This window comes from Phoenix dactylifera, chromosome 6, assembly GCF_051530095.1.
Source record: "Phoenix dactylifera cultivar Ajwa chromosome 6, Ajwa_hap1_PhDact_Kaust_v1.1, whole genome shotgun sequence".
In the NCBI taxonomy this organism is placed as follows: Eukaryota; Viridiplantae; Streptophyta; class Magnoliopsida; order Arecales; family Arecaceae; genus Phoenix; species Phoenix dactylifera.
The window spans coordinates 38,113,116-38,132,840 of record NC_143195.1 but is presented as its reverse complement, the minus strand read 5'-3'; the positions used below and the strand labels follow the sequence as shown (position 1 = coordinate 38,132,840).

The 19,725-nt window shown below is 39.8% G+C and overlaps 1 protein-coding gene across 1 annotated transcript; it reads right to left on the bottom strand.

Annotated features, from left to right (window-relative positions):
• Positions 1-11,051: 11,051 nt before the first annotated feature.
• On the bottom strand, positions 11,052-12,686 carry LOC103703944 (phosphoenolpyruvate carboxylase kinase 2-like). Its single transcript, XM_008787025.6, has 2 exons — positions 11,782-12,686; positions 11,052-11,399 (listed from the first exon to the last, which is right to left on the bottom strand). The coding sequence occupies exons 1-2, from the start codon at positions 12,566-12,568 to the stop codon at positions 11,344-11,346; spliced, it is 843 nt and encodes a 280-aa protein (XP_008785247.2). The 5' UTR covers positions 12,569-12,686; the 3' UTR covers positions 11,052-11,343.
• Positions 12,687-19,725: the final 7,039 nt, after the last annotated feature.

Genomic DNA, 19,725 nt, shown 5'->3' with positions numbered 1-19,725 from the left:
AGCAAAGGATAATCTCGCACCCCTCCATATGAATGTTTAATGCAAGGAAAAAAATCAGGTACTCAATGTCACACCTCATCTTCCCTTCTATATAGATGAAGGCCCCAAGACGCCTAGAGGGTTTTTCTGGAGTACTAGAACCTTCTGCCTTTTCTAATCAAGCAAAAGAGACAGAGACATGCATGCATTAAAACAAGGGTGTTTAATGCATTTTAAGTATTGGGGAATTGTGACAGCGACCCCTTCACTAGCTAACAATTTTTTTTTTTTTTTTTGAATTGAAACAGAAAGGGATACAAATTAAATATCTATATATTCATATTCATATTTATTTTATTGGACGAATATGAATATAGATATAAATATTAATTAAATATAAAAATTAATATTTTTATATATTTTAAATGGATACTGAAAATATGGATATAAGTATGAATATAAGTTGGATAATTAAACTTTATGACCATAGCATCAAAGATGTTATTGGATTGATGGTAAATCAGATTAATAGTATGTTAATATGGTCATATATTTTTCTTAGAAATACTTGAATGTTATATGAAATTAAATAAGATTGCTAATTAAATCAAATATTCGGCTATAGATCGAGTAATTATCCATGCATTTTTTTTTCTTTGATGGATATAAATATTAATTGAATGTTCATATTTCTATTTATATCCGAATAGATTTTAATATAAAAATGCGCCCAAATAAATATTATCCAGCCTAAATGATCGAGTTGTATTCTATTTTGAGGCTGCCCAATGAAAAAGAGACACATTTCATGGTCCCCTAGGTCATGCGGCATCATTTTTTCTACCCTTTAATTTGGTCATGTAATGTCATTTGACCCTTCAATCCATGTAATGCTAGATGTCAGCCGAAATCCTGGCGAGGAGCTTTTCAGCGTTATACCCGCAGTCAATACCTTTTGTTTTTAAAAAAAAAAAAAACTACAACCCCCGAGGTCCTAACTTGTGTGCGAGAGAAGAGAGATAAGAGCCCACGCCTATCAGAACAATGTAGTATGGTCAAACTGAACCCCAGTTTTTTATTTTGGAGTTGGTAAGGTATGAAAAACACGTAGTCCAGCCATAAAGGACTATAATATGGATCTAGCGGAGTGTGGGTGATGCAGGGGACAGCCACCTACTGCTCAAAAATATTCAAATTATGATATATGGAGGAATGGCTGTTCAGGCCAAGCATATGTATCGTAAAATTAATGGGGCTGTGGATTAGATAGCCTCTTATGTGACTAACTATTATGAGGAAACCCTGTGATTAGGGGAGGAGGACTTACCTGAAGCGCTCCGAAAATTGTTAACTTTTGACTTTTTTAGATGTATCCGTACCCGCTATATATAATACATCCGCTTTAGCAAAAAACAAAAAAAAAGAAGAAGAAGAAGAAGAAGAAATAGATGATAATCTGAAAACCCAGTTAATGAAACTTATGATAAACTCATCTTCAGAAGAAGACAGTAATTATTCAAGTTCATCAGAGGATGAGATAAATGAAGTAATAACTTCATCAGAAGATCAAACAAAGTCAGATAAATGTCAATGTAATACAGTACAATGTGACAAAGATTATTGGAAATCTTTTGTAGGAATGAGATCATTAAATGTACTGACAAACAGTCAAGAAGAGATATTAAAAGTTATAGATCAAATTACTGATCATAATATAAAAAAACAGTTATTAGAATTTCTAATAGAAAAGAACCCAAATAACAGAGAATCGTCAAGATTAATATTACCTAATAAAGGATATCAGTTTCAAGAAGTTATGAATAGATTCAATAGTTATAAGATAAAAGAAAAACCTGTTTCTTTACAAGATTTAAAACATGAAATAAAACAGCTAAAAATAGAAATATCTATGTTAAAAAATGAAAATGAACGGTTTAATACTAGAATATCTAGTCTAGAAAATGCAAGAGAAGAGTCTCAGACATCCTTTATAAAAGGTAAGGACATAAAACAGGAAACAGATGATCTTCCTGATTATTTAAATATATTAAACCAGATAACATACCAAAAATGGTATATAAAAATAAATCTAGTAATCAACAAGAGTTTTGTACTAGAAAATGCCAAAGCATTAATAGATAGCGGCGCAGATCTGAACTGCATCCAGGAAGGATTAATTCCAACAACTTATTTTCAAAAGACAGTACAGTCATTAACTGCAGCTGGAGGAAATAAGTTACCAATTAGGTATAAAATACCTAAAGCACATATCTGTAATCAAGATGTTTGTATTGAAACATCTTTTATGTTAGTTAAAAATTTAACACAAGATATAATTTTGGGAACTCCTTTCCTAAATGATATTATGCCAATAACAAAAATAGATAATTCTGGAATCTATGCCCAGAAGGAAGGAAAGCAGTTAGTATTTCTGTTTATAACGGATCCACATACTAAAATGATAAATGAAATCAAAGACATCCTTATAAAAAAGGAAAATCAGCTAAACTTCTTAAAAAAGGAAATGACAATATACAATATAGAAGAAGACCTAAAGAAACCATATAATCAAATTAAGATTGATGAAATAGAGAATCAGTTTAAAAATGAAATCTGTAATGAACTACCCAATGCCTTTTGGGATAGAAAAAAACATCAAGTCAGTTTACCTTATGAGGAATCATTTAAGGAACAAAATATTCCTACTAAGGCTAGGCCAACTCAGATGAACCAAGAATATTTAAAATTATGTAAAACTGAGATAGAAATGCTCCTAAAAAGAGGACTAATAAGAAAATCTTCTTCTCCTTGGAGTTGTACTGCTTTTTATGTTAATAAAAATGCAGAGAAAGAAAGAGGAAATCCAAGATTAGTAATCAATTATAAGCCCTTAAATAAAGTGTTAAAATGGATAAGATATCCATTACCAAATAAAAGAGATTTGTTAGAAAGACTGAATGAAGCAATTATCTTTTCAAAATTTGATTTAAAATCAGGATACTGGCAAATTCAGATAAAAGAATCTGATAGATATAAAACTGCTTTCACAGTACCATTCGGTCATTATGAATGGAATGTAATGCCCTTTGGATTAAAAAATGCCCCTTCTGAATTTCAGAAAATTATGAATGAAATTTTTAATGACATACCATATATAATTGTATATATCGATGACGTTTTGATATTTTCGCAAAACTTTGCTAGTCATATTAAACATCTTAAACACTTCAAAATGGTAGCCCATAAAAATGGTTTAGTAATATCACAAAGAAAAATGAACTTGTTCCAAACCAAAGTAAGGTTTTTAGGACATTATATTTCCCAGGGAAAAATAATTCCAATAGAAAGAAGTATTGAATTTGCATCAAAATTTCCTGATGAAATAATTGATAATAAGCAACTTCAAAGATTCCTAGGAAGTTTAAACTATATATCTGATTATTATAAGAATCTAGCAGAAGATACTGCTATTCTATATGGAAGGCTCAATAAAAGTCCGATTCCGTGGAGTGATTCGCACACCAAGCAGGTAAAGAAAATTAAGTCAAAGGTAAAAAGTTTACCCTGCTTAACATTAGCTAATCCTAATTGGTTTAAAATCGTCGAAACCGATGCATCAGATATCGGATTCGGAGGAATTTTAAAGCAATTAGACCCTGGTAATAACAAAGAAATTCTTGTCAGATTTGTTTCTGGAAAATGGAATCCAACTCAAAAGAAGTATTCTACTATCAAGAAAGAAATGCTTTCAATAGTTAAATGTATTTTAAAATTTCAAAGTGATCTGTTAAATCAACAGTTCCTGTTGAGGATAGACTGCACAGCAGCAAAACAGATCATAGAAAAAGATGTTAAAAATTTAGTATCCAAGCAAATCTTTGCTGGATGGCAGGCACAGTTGTCTGTTTTTGATTTTAATATTGAATACATTAAATCCGAAGAAAATTCTCTTCCAGATTTCTTAACACGTGAATTTTTACAGGGATGATTCCTCTTAGAGGAGCATATGCTCGAGGAAGAAATTCTTCTCGAGGAATCAGGGGACGCAGTGCCAATGCACTTCCCATGAATACAGCAAATTTTCTGTTTCATAAACAGCCAGAAAGGGTACCACAGATGGTGGACCTAGCAACCTACTTGGGACAACAAAAACAAAAGCAGGTTGAACAGCAAAATGCTGCAAGAGAAAATCTCTCTTCTTCATCATCATCTAAACCAACAATGAAAGAGGTGCTTCAAGAAAGTACTATTGACACCTCATTCTTGCAAAATAATCGCGAGACTATTATAATGTACCTGAGTCCAAGTGATATCGAACAAATGGAAGACCCATGGTGCATTCGTCAAAAATATTTTGATGAGCAAGGATATCCTTCGATGCAAGACAAAGACAGACAGATAATGGAGAAATTATTGCTCCTTACTGAATCTGTGGAAATTAATCACAATTTCCATAATAATAATATAAATAATTATATCAATTATAGTAAATGTACTATTTGCAGGATCATGCAGCCACAAGAATGGGGATTAGATCCCAACAGGCCAATAATGATAACCAAGTATGGTTATGAAATTATGGCGACCTACTGGGACTACGTCGAGGCTTTCACTAACTTATTTTTTTATGAAAATTTCAAGAGAAAGCACTCTTGGTTTTTACAGGTACATCCTGATGTTCTAGCCAAACCCATTCCGGGTTGGTTCAACAAATGGTGGACTTTCTTCGGCCCTGATCTAAAAATATTACCTAAAGAATTATTAGATCTTTTTGAAGAATGGGTGGACAATCATCCCGTCATCAACAAAATGACCGATGATCAAATATGCACTACTACTTGTCCTATGATCTATTTCATAGAGAACAGAATCCCCTGGATCTGGAAGTGGACCCTATCTACTGGATTTGACTCCAATAATATTCCAGTACTAAAAAGAAATGCTCTTTACAAATGGTGGGTAGGAATGCCCAAAGACAAATTAGATGGTATAATAACTACCATCAAAGGAAATATTCATCTTTATAAGGAGAAAAAAGTATTTGGATCTCCTCAACAATCCAGCACTGATGATGACAACTTATTTATGTCCATGAAACATAAATTAAGTAGGAGATATCCTAATATATCTGAAGAAGAAGTAAAGGCAAAATGCTTAGAGAAAATCAAGAAGGAATTCTTCGAAGCATTTGATGATAAATCTATGAAGTCTGCCTCTTCCCAACAATCTTCATCAAATACTCCCGAAAACACAAGTAATACTTATGATTGCTTAGCAGGAGAAGCACAAGATCCAAATGAAGATCTTGAAGTTCAGAATACTCCTACTCCAATGGAGGAAGTATGGCAAACTATTCTCACCCGAAGACCTGGACAAAAGGGAGCAGTCAAATCTGTCCCAAAAACAGATAAAGGAAAGACTGTGGTCACATCAAGCTCAGGATAAAACCATCCTGTGAAGAAATAGCTTCACCGACATCTTTATGTATACAGTGAACAAATGAGTGGTTCACTGACAGCTTTATATCCTGTCACCTTTTACTTTCCAGCTATGAGTGGTTTTGTAAATCTGTGTGCACCCCTGGTTTTGTAAATCTGTGTGCACCCCTGGTTTTGTAAATCTGGTTTCTGGTTTGTTTTCCTCCTATAAAAAGCCCCCTTGAGATGTGTTCAAGGCAGGCGAAAAAAAAAATATCGAATGAAGAGCTCTGTCTTAGTCTTTCTCCTCTTCTCTCAATTTGCTCTGTCTTAGTCTTTCTCCTCTTTTCTCAAATGAAGAGCTCTGTCTTAGTCTTTCTCCTCTTCTCTCAATTTGCTCTGTCTTAGTCTTTCTCCTCTTTTCTCAATTTCGGAGAAAAAAAGAAGAAAGAAAGAAAAGGGAAGAAGAAAAAGGACTATAATACACCTTCTGGCTGCGACAAAAGCACAAACAATATCCAGCAAAGATCTCAAAAGACCAAAAGCAAATTCTTTACAAGGTTTTTGCCGATGCATATATAATATAATGATCATTTTCGTCTAGCATTTTCCCAATCATTCGAGTTGTCGCAATTATTTGAGAGTGGTTTTATTGATCCTTTTCTCGCCCATTTAGAGCTAGGTTCCTGAAATTGAGGGCCAAGTTTTTGAAGGCGTTAATACCTGGGATTCAACCTTAATTCCACCATTTAAATATTTGACCCCACCATATGGAAGCTAATATCCTTGGAACCATAGGAGAATCTTAATATCCTAATTGATGCCTGAAAGAAATATTTCTGTGGGATTAGATCAAGGGACATTATTTTCTGGACAATTGTTTGAAGCAAATATTGATTTATGTGTAAGTTATGAGTAGGACAAATGGTTTTGAGTCACAATTTATGTAATTAGTTGCCATGAAATTGTAACATCTATGCATTTGACCACCGTTGCAGAGATCGATAATTGAAAAATTTGCATTGGAAATGAGATTTAAATTTCTTGTTTAGTTCATGACAATGGCGTGCCTTATATACAAGTTGAGCCCTTTGATTCGGAGGACTAAATATAGTAGAATACAACAACAAAATTTCATGGTTATGAAAAATATACTGGAACCACATATAGTATAATATAATAGCAAAATCCCATGATTTGATGGCAATCAGATTCCATGATTTTTGGAGATTGCTCTAAGCTGATAGATCAAAATTGTGCATGTAATATATAGCAGCTGGGATATCCAAGATGGTGCATACTATAATAGGTAAGGTTCTGCATAAATTTGTCAATTGCACTTTCTCTCAAGTTGGCATGTATGGATCTGTTAACACCCAACTTATCCAGCAGATAAAAAATTTAATCATGGCCCAAAGCCTTAGTAAAAATATTGGTATGCTGGTTGTCACTTCAAAGAAACTTCGTTTGGGTTGTACTTGCTTATAGTTTTTTTGGACAACATCATAGTATATTTTGATGTGTTTTGTCAGCTAATGGAATATAGGTTTGACAACAATATGAAGTGAGGCATGGTTATCACAATAGAAAAACATTGGTTGAGGATGGTGAATAACCAAGTCAGAGAGTAAAGTTTTGAGCCAGACTAATTCAAACATAGTCGAGACCATTGATCGATATTCAGCCTCAATGATAAAGCAAGAGATTATACATTGTTTTTTTATACACCATGAGATATGCGCTCAACAATACTATTTTACTGTGGCGTGCTAACACAAGATATTTGATAAATAATTATTAAAGAATCAAAAAATGTTTGCAATCAATGATCCATAAATTCCATCCTTTTATCATTTCTAACAATTTTAATTTTATGACAAAATTGGTTGTTTACAAGAGCAATAAATTTCTTAAAGTAAATAAAATATTTCGTGTTGGAATCGCATGAGAAAAATTCCTGTGCAATATGAAAAGTCAGCCACAATTGTTAAAAAAATAATATGCATCAATAAGAGATGGAATAGAATAATCTCTCCAAATATCCATATGAATAAGTTCAAAAATAGAGAAAGTAACAAAAATACTTACAGGAAAAAGAACCCTAAATTGTTTAACTAGAGAACAAATAGTACAAGAATCTATTTTATTCTAAAAAATAGAAAGAGGAACAGAAATATTTTGGACCAAAACTTTTAATCTTGGAGTGGACGGATGACTCAAACGATTGTACCAAAGAACCAACTAGGTACAGTAAGTTGAGAACTAGGAGAGAATAGACCATTGTAGTGGTAAAGTCATTCTTTTCATTACCTAGACTAATCGGCTTTCTCGTTGACAGGTTCCGAAAAATATAGAAGTTGAAAAAAAAGATAGCAATGTAATATATATTTTAGTAAATTTATTAATGACTAATAAATTTAAATTGAAAGTGAGTATGCAAAGAATATTTTTTAACTCAAAGAGAAGGGGACAATTTGATAGTCCCTTTTTGGGTTATTCGAACTATATCCCCAATAGGTAGTTTAACGGATTGAGGAGTTGGTAAAGGTTCGAGTGATAAAAAAAAAAAGAAAAAGATTAGAGCCAGAAACCAGGTGGTTAGAACTTAGAAGCATTTGTGTTAATTATTCATGTCATGGGAAGTACCTATCATGTTGATGGAAGTGGTGGTTTATTAGTGTTTAATAAAGATAGCAATTAGGCATACTACTCTAATATGAGCCATAATAAATAGGCTAAGAGGACTTTCACTATTAGCTACATAATTTGCAGTAGGAGTAGAAAGTTTGGTTCCTCCGTGGCGATTTGGGCAGCCGTGTAATTTGTAACAAGTGTCACATATGTGACCAAGTTTATTATAGTAATCATAGTATGGTTATTTTCGATGGCCACGACCTCCTTGTTTGTTCCTAGAGTGATTAGAACTGTGCTTATCAAAACACAAAGCAGCCATGGTAGCGCCTTCAAGAGTTTGCATCGATTGACTTGCAATGCCTTCTATTTCTTCACTTGGAAAATAAGAGAAATTTTACTTACAATTGCCAAAATCATGCACAATCTTGCCCATTACAGTATGTACGATCTTGGATATCATAGCTACTAAATATTGTATGCACAATCTTAGGGTGTCAGCTTAGAGCAATTTTCAAAAATCATGAGATTCGATTGTCATATTCAATTTTAATACTTGCACCAAATCATGGGCTTTTGCTATTGTATTATATTAAATCGGGTCCCTAGTATCTTTTCCATAAGCATGAGATTTTGTTGTTGTGTTCTACTGTATATGGTTCTCAGAGTCAATAGACTCAACTTGTATATGAGCACACTAGTGCCATGAATAGAACAAAAAATTTAAATCTCATTTTTCATACAAATTTTTATGGTATCATAGCAGGTTTTTTCTTGATCAATCAACCCCCATTTTTTGTTCTCTTATCATCCATTCAGTATTTGTTGTCCTCAGCCATTTATTCTCCATCCGACAATCATGGCCATCATGGTATTAATGTAACGACACCGTTCTTTCTTCATCGCTCACATAACCCAGCTATGGTCCTTGTCGCTCAACTCCTCATTGGTGATAATTATCCTCTATGGGGACATGCCAAGAAGACTGCTATCTTAGCCAAGACTAAAGTTTGCTTTATTGATAGCTCGCTTAAAGCCTAACAAAAGTTCGGTAACATTTGATGCATGGCAATATTGCAACACCATGGTGCTTTCCTAGATTTGGAACGGAATCTATAGAGAACTTGTGACCAACATAGTCTATTTTGAAACTACAAAGGAGGAATGGAAAGATATGGAGGAGTGTTCTTCTCATAGTAAGGCTACCTAAAATTATTATATCAAATGAGATTGTGTATGATTTTGACAAATTATTCGTAGGCACCTTCCGCAATAAAAAAGATTCTCTTGTTAGACGATCAGGTGTAATAATTGTCATGTATTGTGATATAATTGACAAATAATAAGTCTTCATCAGGACCAAGCTACATTGGCCTCTCATACACTATCAGCTCACGGAGTAATTGGATGCCACGCACAAATGATACGACCACAAAAGGAGTAATCTTCGCGTGGTAAATCAAGAGCACACCTTAGAGCTATCCTCCAAGGTCTCCAACGGAGGATCTATCATAGGCCCTATTGCCACGTACAGTCTTTGATTGCCCCACGGCAACTTCCATTTAGATGCAGCACAATAGGTAAGGCAAGAAATGTGTTGATTTGTAAAGCAAATTAAGGTGAGTCAAGAATAAAGACATGCATGTTTCATGCAACGACAAAATAAAGTGCACAAAGTCATGCCTCATCTCCTTTCCTGCAGCCCATCGACGAAATGATATTTGGACCACTCGAACCTTCTTCCCTCTATCTTCTCCACATAAAAAAAAACAATACCAATCAGTCGTGATATGGACCATGACGTTGGTAATATATAAGTGACATGGAGTAACAATTTGCTGCACAACTATATTCCTTACTCTGTTCTTTGTTAAATGTGGTAGGAGGTAATTAGCCTAATTCGTGGGATTGAGTTGCTCTAGTTCACAAGGTATTGGGCACCACGTCAAATGGGCATGGAGTGGGTGATTGTGGTGTGTAGCCCGTAGCATAAACAGAACTACAGTACTATAACCTAACAAGTATGTTTTATTATTTAGTAAAATATTGTTAGAAATTTTCTTTTATAAAACAAAATAGTGGCAACTTATCTCACATTTTATTACAAATTAAAATAAATAAAAATTGAACTCCGTGCCAGTTGCATGCTTAGCGGGTTCCTTTTTATACCAAACATTAAAATTTAAAAAAAAAAAGGATTAGAGTTGGCCAATGTATTAGGTTTTTGAAATATAATTGGCATGACCTAATGGGTTCTGCAGCATTGAATTTCGACGTGCGATGCATATGAAAAAAGCAATTTCAATAAGTGCAATGTAAATGAAACGAGGCATGATCATCATGTCATGAATTATATGGTATCTATGCTAGAACAAGCATGAATAGCTATAATCCCTCTATCTATTCAAGTATTTTTTATATTTACTCTCTTTTTTAAATTAGACAAATCATCCTGCAATTTTTTTTGGAAATTTCGACTTGTTGAGAGTCTACTTTAGTTGTTTTTTTTTATTTGGACAACTATGACTTCTCTATTTTTAGGGGATTGTAGGTGAGACATTGAACGTCATATCTTTGAATATGCATTTTCGACGACCAACCAAGTCACAAGAATTTGCTTCATGCAGAGTCCTCTCTACCAAAATGGTCTCAGTGGAAATCAAATACTATTATTTTAGGTGGACTTGCATGCATGAATTGCTACAAATTAGGAATTTCTTACGCCGTTCTTCAAGAATTTAAAACGAACACATAGTCCAAAATGCTTGCTAACGAGCGATCGAGGGAGAATAAGCAGCCACGCCTATCACTCAGGTGGGACGGTCAAACTGCAATCCCCTCCCTCTTCACGTTTCATATCTTGCTTGGAAATTGCACGCTGTCCCGCAACTTCGGAACAAAGAGAGAGAAGGATAGCATAAACCATCGAATATGCCATCCATTCCCTCCCCTGTCCCTGGCCGGTCGAACAATTAAAGCAAAAAGCGAATTCACGAATATTGCAACAAAAACCTTTGACGAAAATAACAGCAAAAGAAAATTCCATGTACTTGGATCTCTTTACATGATACAATACCAGCATAACTCGCAGCACTTAAAAAAAAAACAATTTACAGATGCTTTACTTTATTCTTTCATTTAGGAGCAAAAAAATATATACACTCAAACGCTAAAGAGATCGAAAATATAAGAAAAAAAATCCCATCCTTATCTCCCATCAAGACGAGATTTCAAACCCCGGAGCCCCTTCTGGAAAAGAAAAATGGGGCATATTTTTTGTACGCAAAGCCCGCGCTCACCGCCTTTAATCTTCCTTCTAGGTTGGCTCCTCTGTCGGTCTCAGTCCCCCGCCACTGGTTATCCACGGATGCCCTGAGATTTTTGAAATTTTAAGAAAAACAAGACGTCATTAAGAGGAGCACAAATCAATTTTTTCGAAAATATACAATTAGAAGGAAAAAAAAAAAAAAGACCTTGGGGAACAGAAAGGAGGAGGAAAAAAATCCGCAGGTAAAAATAAACCAAGAGAGGGGAAAAATCACAAGACAAATCGGAGCGACGAATGGTCGCACATATTTTATTTATTTATTTTTCAATACCAAGAAGCAGGGTTTTCAAAGAACGAGCGAGATCCGAGAAGAAACCCTAGAAAGCGAAGTAAAACCGGATAAATCGAAGGAAGAAGCGCTAGAAAAGAGAGATCGGAACGCAGAGATGAAGAAAGAAAGGGGGTTGCGAGGAGGAGGAGACATACTGAGGACTTGCTCCGCCGAGAACCTTCGCGAAATGTCCTTGCAGAGCATCCGGCGGAGGAGATCCTTGGCCATCGGGGAGACGGTGTGGAAAATCCGCGTGGGAAACCGGAGGTTGGCTCGGAGCACCGCCTCGAAGATCTCAACCGCCGTGTCGCCGTAGAAGGGCGGCATCCCGGAAAGCATTATGTAGAGCACCACACCAGCGCTCCAGACGTCCACCTTTTCGTCGTAGTCCCTCCCGGCCACCACCTCCGGCGCCAGGTAGTAGGGCGTCCCCACCAGCCCCCTCATCGGCCGCCCGTCCCCGAAGCACTCCGCCGACCCGAAGTCCGCCAGTTTCAGCCGCCCACACCCGTCGAACAGCACGTTGTCCGGCTTGATGTCCCGGTGAGCCACCCCCCGCCGATGGCACACCGCCACCGCCTCCATCAGCGGCGCCATCACCGCCGCCGCCTCCGTCTCCGCCAGCGGCGCCTCCCGCCCGCTGATCCGGTCGAAGAGGTCAGGCCCGGGGCACAGCTCCATCACCACGTGGAGCCACGCCTCGTCTTCGTACACGGCTTCCACCTGGACGGCGTGCGGGTTCCCGGCGGCGGCGTGCTCGGCGATCTTGGCCTCCCGCTCGACGCACTCGCGGTCGATGGTGTCGGCAAGGAGGGCCTTCTCGATGGACTTCACGGCGAACTCCTCGCCAGTCTCCGCCGAGACGCACCGGTACACGGTGCCGAACCTCCCCCGTCCGATCTGTGGTCCGATCTCGTACTCCCTCCTCAGCTCCTCGCTCATCGCTCTAACCGAGCTACAATTTCTCTCTTGTGGTTACACGGTGACAGGTGACCGGCTTTTATGCAGGAGCCTATTCGGTGTGATTCGCACTTCCATCGGACGGCTCCAAATATAAAACAGCCGTCGGGCGGACTTGGAGGAGGACTCTTCCGCCTTCCAGGTTAAGTTCGATTTTACTTTTATTCCCAAAATGCCACTATCTTTTATTCAATTAGGCACGAACTAAATTTAGAGTACTCGGTAATCTCATAATCTGATAATATAATAATAAAAAAAGGTTAATAGCAGGTTAGCAATAGCTTAATTTGTATGGCAGAATCGCCCACCGAAAATACTGTACTCTCAGTGGCGAGATGGATTATTTAACATAACTAATTAAAAGGAGTTTATCGAGGAGAGTTGGACATGTGTCGCAAATTAATCCGGTTAGTTTCGCTTTTGAGAGCGAGCAGTTCCGGAAAGCGATGCCTTCCCATTAGATGACCTCCTACGGCTGCAGTCTTGATACGGACCGTTGGATCAGATTGTCCCCCGCATGGGTTGGAGGTAGGAGCACGTGAGAGGCCGGTGTCGTAACGGCCTTCAGGAGACGGTTTCGGCCGTTTTGTGGGCCCGGAGGGGGGACCTTCCGGACGAAAGCTACGAAAAGATTGAAAAGCCGAAGGATATGAGCACACGTGGAAGCATTAGCTTTATTCGGATCATCCGATGGCCACCACGTTCTCACGACAAGCCCATGTGACGGTGGCTCGCTCCCTCTTTTGTTTGCCGAGGTGAAGGAAATTAAGTACTTAACGGAGAAGTGGAGCCGGCGCGTCACTTTATATGGCCACTTTATTTATAATATAAGCTGTGTAAGGGACGCGATACGTCCGCGGAGCTATCAACCGTAGCTGATAAGCCCGTCTCAGGATTTCGGTCTGCTCCCTGGAGCTCTCCTTCTCGCAGAACATCAACGGGAGTAGTTACATATTTTATATTTTTTATTTGAAAATATTATTTTCAAACTCAGTACAGCTCGGACGGACCAGGTCAGGTTCAATTTATACATATCTTTGTTTTTTGCTATTTAACCTGAAATTGACAATTTAACCAACCCAATTTATACCTGTCTCGGCTCCATAGTGTGATTATTCTCTAAGCGGAACATAATTTTGATTGGATCAAAAATGGGACCTGGTTACTTTGGAACAAAAAAAAAAAGAGGCTTAATAGAGTTTGATCAAGTTAGATTTCGTACATCAAATTGCCAAGGATAAGGCGTCTGGATTGGAGCATCTAGAGCAAAATGCAGGATAGGGTTCGGGCTATGTTCTAGTTTGGATTGGGTTGCTCATCCGTCTGCCTTGTGCACAAGCTAACTTACTGTTAGGTTCTTTTCAGGTCCAACAAAATCTAATTAGGCCCACAAGCTCTACCAGAACCAAATTAAAATAGGTTGCGACCTTGATTCAGAAACAGAGCTATCTACAGAGGATTCCCTTATGTGGATATTCGAAACAGAACAATTTTTGTCTACGCACATAAAATAATATAATTTGAATAAACAATTAGCATTATTTACTATTTAATTGTGGCTAGGGCCTTGTAACATGGACTCTAGCAATACCACACTACGAGCTGGAGCCTGGAGGTTTGGCACGATTAAAGATTCATAATAAAATTGTATCAATTGAATGAATCATCACTGTCATTTTAATGTCTTCAACATTTGAGAGGCCAAAGAATGAACCAGATTTATTATATTGAAATTATACTTATATTGTAATTTTTTGAGATCTAAGTCTAAACTTGTTTTCTGACTAATAAGGTAATCCAGTCAAAGAACCGCTTTGAGCATCTTCTGGACTTTGATCAGGCGATTAAGACAGGTTGGAGAAAACTTTAATCTCTGTTTTTGTGACATCTTCCCCGTGCTCGAGACGGCGCTATTCACGAAGCACTATGATTCCAGCAAGAAAAAGGTAGCATCATATAATTCAACTATTGATACATTTTATATTTTAAAACATCATGGATACGTAGGCCCTGACGCCTGGTGCAATGCCCGCAGTTTGAGTCCAAGGTTTCAAGCGCATTATGGAGTATATATTCTCCATTTAAATACGGCTATTCAATTTGGTTGGACCAAGATACCTCAACAAATTGTAGTATTTAATTAGGTTCGGCTGTTAGTGTAGACATATCTATATAAATGTCTTAATTTTTTTGTATTATTTGTGGTCCAACCGTGACGTCGTGACCGAGAATGGAGAGGACCGATGCATCAGGATCGATCGCTGCATGTGGTCGTTTTGGCAGTATATTACTTTCTCGGAATTGTTCAAAACTTCTAGATCCCTGGAGGAGGAAGGAGTTACAGTAGGGTAGAAAAAACTCCCACAAAATAGGAAGATAAATGTGTGATGTCCGGGCAGAGGGTTAATCTACAAAAGTCCGCTATCCTTTTCAGCCCTAGCACGGAGGGGAGGGTGTGCTGGGAGATCAGGGCGACTCTGGGGATATAGGAGTAGACTGGGGCCCTGGTGTATCTTGGGGTTTCCATCACACGGAGGAGGTTACGGGTGGCAGAGTGCTCCACCTTATTGGAGAGGGTGCGGAGCAGATTAGAGGGATGGAGGGCCTCATCTCTTTCTATGATGGGGAGATTGACGTTGATCAGGTCAGTTCTGTGTTCCATGCCTATTTACTTGATGGCTCATACAGTGGTGCCGAAGACGGTGCTGGTGGGGATTGAGCGGCTTATGCGGAGCTTTATTTGGGGCTCCTACCGGGGGGCTGTGGAATACATCTGGTGGCTTGGAAGAGAGTGTGTTTACCACTGAGGGAGGGGGGCTGGGGGTGCAGTCACTCTTGGTGCGACGTGAGGCTCTCTTGGCACGGAGGGCGGTACAGCTTGTCCTGGAGCCGCACGGTCACTGGAGCCAGGTTATGAAGCCAGGTATGGCTGAGCGGGTCTCGAGGGCCAGGCGATAGGCCGGCGGAGGAGATCCTTTATGTGGCGAGAGATTGGGAGGTATGTGCCTATGGCCCTGGTGCATTCGAGGTGGTTGATCGGCGACGGACGAAGTGTTGATGTGATGGAGGACCCATGGGTGGATGCAGTTCCTTTGAGACTAGGCCGACGACTATCAGCATTGAGGTGGGGGAGGGACTCCGAGTTTCTGATCTTCTCCGGTCGGGAGTGGCAGAGTGGGATGGTGACAGGCTGGGCCAGCTGTTTGGAGAGCACCTAGTAGAGCGGGTTTGATCGATTCCCCTTCCGGGATCAGCAGGTCCAGATGTCAGGATCTGGAGCACTATCTCTCGAGCGAGCGTTGGGATCGGAGAGGTTGCCAGGCTCCTTCAGCCAGGCTCACAGCCGGGCATAGATTGCGGCTGGGTGTGGAGGTTTGGGCTACACCAGAGGGTTGCTCTCTTCCTGTGGAAGGTGGCCTGGGAGCGGTTGCCGACATGCTCAGTGCTGTGTAGACGAGGTATGAGCCTTTCCCCCTCATGTCCAGATTGTGGGGTGGAGGAGTCGGTGGATCATGTTCTATTCCACTGCGTATGGGTGAGAGGTGTTTGGAGTCTGACTGGGATCCTGGGGGACACCTGGAGTGGGAGAGATCTCTTCCTGGAGGAGGTTCGGTTGTGGGCTAGTGTACCTCAGATGCGGGGTTTAGCTATCAGGGCGTCTTATACAGCGTACCAGATATGGCTGGCCAGGAACGCCCGAGTGTTTGGTGAGCGTCGGCTATTCCTACGTTTTGTGATGGAGCGGGCCAGCGCTCAGGCTGCAGAGATTGTTCAGGTAGAGCCAGCTCATCGACCTTTGATAGCTCGGGACATCTGGGGTTCCTATATTACTTCGGCAGCTCCACACAGGGTATTCTTTACCTGGGAGCCCCCACCCTCGAGTTTCCTCAAGGTCAATTTTGATGGCTCTGTCATGGATGGAGGTAGGAGGGGAGGGGCCGGATTTGTTGTTAGGGGCCCGAGTTTTGATGTGGTGGCAGCAGGGGGCCATCAGATTTTTGATATTTCTATTCCAGGGGCAGAGCTGCGAGCGGCATAGATGGGCCTGTCTTATGCGTGGCAGGTACTCCGAGCGAGCTCGGTTTTTCTGGAGGGTGATTCGGCCACGGTGATTAGCTGGATCCGTAGGGGCCCGGGTAGTCATGGATGTGTTCATCCCTTGCTTCGAGACATTTGGATGATGGTGGGAGAGGGGGTTACATTTCAGGCCAAGCATGTATATCGTGAGGCCAATGGGGTGGCCGACTGGGTGGCTGCGTATGTAGCGAGCCACTCAGGAGGTACCTTATGGGCTGGGGAGAGAGTGATGCCCGGTGCACTTCGGGACATTTTGTATTCTGACTTCTTAGGATGTATTCGTACCCGTGATGTATGAAATAACCGCTTTAGCAAAAAGAAAAAAAAAAGGGGGGGGGGGGGGGGCAATGTTCACTCGAGTGTAAAAAAATGGTCAAGCTTGTAGTGAGTTGGATTTTTTTTTTCATTTTTGAGGGAATTGTAACGAATTGCTTGCACCCAGAGAATGGTAGCTGGTTGACCGAGGACAAACGTGATATTAACTCTCCTTTTTCCCATCTTCTCTCTTGCTATTTTTCCCCTTATCAATTCGGCAATCTCCTTGTGTTACTTCTACTGTTGTGACATCATTGTATGCTGTTGGTCCATGCGTTCGTTGTCTCACATTCCTCATTTTCTTGGAGGAGGATATATAGGTTGGGCATAAAGAATGACCTCATTTTATTGAACGAAGGTGTTATAGGCTGGGTTCCCATCGTGAAGGATTTGTCACGGCTGCAACAAAAGTCAACGGCCCTTTTGACTTCAAAAGGGCGCTAGTGGGGATTATTTTATTCTTATTATTTGGGTGCGTTAATAAGTTGGGCCAGCACGCTTTTGAGGTGCTTGGGCTAACGCTAGTGGCCCGGACTGGGCTGGTTTTGATTACTGTAGCCCGTTAATTGATTGGGTTGGGCTTGCCGTTAGCAGTTGAGCCTAGTGAGCTGCAATAGCAATCTCCTAAATGAAAGGATACTATATATATATATATATAAAATTCAAGTTGGTTGTAGTTATCCAAAGTTTGGACATAGAGTCTGTTACATTCAAGAATTCCTAGTCATTAGGACTCTAAATAATTTCTGTTATTTCCTGTTTAAATCTTTCTGATTTCTAGATATTCATGTTAACTATTTTCTGATTTGTAATTGAGTTGAATTAGTCAACTAGCTGTTAAGATTATTCCTATTTTGTTGGGAACTTCAGTTGTATTGTGGCCTATTTAAAAGGGAAGAGAATAACAACAAGCACGCTTATCTTTTCCCAGCACTTTGGTGTTTTCATTGGAGGTTCTGGTTCCCTCGAAGTAATCAGAGTATTTTATCTTGTTTTCATCTTTTGGGGTTTTCTTTACAATCCTTCAAAATAGGTAAAGGAAATCCCTCCTCAACCAGCCAGTACGTACCAAAGTGGTATCAGAGCCTGGCTATGGATCAAAGAGTGGAGAAGCTAGAAAAGTCCTTGGAGTCACTTTCAACTGGACAGAGGGAAATCTTCAACCAAATGATGGAGATGTTTGGCAACCTTAGTGCTCGTATGGACCAGCTGGTGAGTCAATCCACAAATGAAGTTGCTGAGAATTCCATGCGAATTCATGAGGAGCATTCCAATAGTGGTGGTGGCTTTCAACATAAGAATTCTATCAGTTTGTTCTTACCCAAAACAGTGAGGTTAGACTTTCCCCACTTCAATGGAGCAGAAGACCCGACGAGTTGGGTGTCTAGAGCTGAACAATTCTTTCAAATTCATGAGATACCAAGTGCCGATCGTGTCTCTCTAGCATCTTTTCATCTTGAAGGTGAGGCACAACTTTGGTACCAATTGCTTAAACAAGAGATGGGGGTTATCACTTGGGAACAGTTCAAAGAGGGACTTCATTCTAGGTATGGTCCTAATCAGTTCTTTGATTTCTTTGGAGAGCTCACTAAATTAAGGCAAACTGGTACGATAGCAGAATATCAAACAAGCTTTGAGAAGTTGCTTGCTAAAGCTAGGCCTATGCCACAAAATAGACAGGTGAGCTGCTTTGTTAGTGGCCTATGTGATGCGATTCGCACTGATGTGCAGGCTAACAGACCCACCACCTTGTCTTCAGCCATTGGGTTGGCTCGTTTATATGAAGCAAGAGATCTCTCCCGCCGAAAGGCCACTTCACTTGTTCCGAAGGGTGGTTCTCTTTCTCGCAATATAGTTGCGGCACCTTCATCCTCAATTCCCATGAAGAAGATGACTACTGAAGAGTTAAATGAGCGAAGGAGAAAAGGGCTTTGTTTCAGATGCAATGAAAAGTTTGGCCCCGGGCATCGCTGCAAGAAGTTGTTCCTGATTCAAGCATGTTTGGAAGATAGTGATGAAGATGTAGAAATGGAAACTGATAGCTGTGATGAGCACCCAGTTGAAACACCAGAAATTTCCTTGCATGCCATTGCTGGAACACGGGCACATGAGACAATGCGAGTTAAAGGCAGCCTCAGACATAGGGCAGTTATTATGCTTGTGGATTCAGGAAGCACTCATAATTTTGTGAGTGAAAGGGTTGCAAAGGCAGTGGGTTTGCAGCCTAATTCCAGCGGCCAACTTGCAGTAATGGTAGCTTCTGGAGAAAGGATAGCTAGTCCAGGTAAATGTGCTCATGTCCCGATAAAATTACAAGGAGTTACAATAATGTTTTAGGGGCTCAGTGGTTGAGCACACTGGGACCCATTGTGTGGGATTTCTCTAAGTTGCAGATGAAATTTGATATGGGAGGGAAAGAAGTGGTCTTACATGGCTTGTCAATCCAGAAAATAAGGTGGTCAACAACTTCCAATTGGAACGTGTAGCTAGAAAAAGAAAAGATGGAGTCCTGTTGCAACTATATGCCATGAGGGGCCCACAGGCACAATACTTTCAACTTCTACTTCCCACTAACGTGCAGCAACTCTTGGATAAATATAAGGAAGTACTATCAAAACCAAAGGGTCTTCCTCCCAGGAGAGCACAAGATCATAGGATCCCTCTACAAGTTGGTCAAGGGCCTGTTTCAGTCAAACCATATCGATATCCTCATTATCAGAAAGCTGAGATAGAGAAGTTGGTAGCTG

Coding starts and splice junctions, on each gene's coding strand:
- LOC103703944 (XM_008787025.6), bottom strand. CDS start 12,568: ATGAGCGAGGAGCTGAGGAGGGAGTACGAGATCGGACCACAGATCGGA. Junction 11,400..11,781: donor CTCGGCGGAGCAAGTCCTCA/GTATGTCTCCTC, acceptor CAAAAATCTCAG/GGCATCCGTGGATAACCAGT.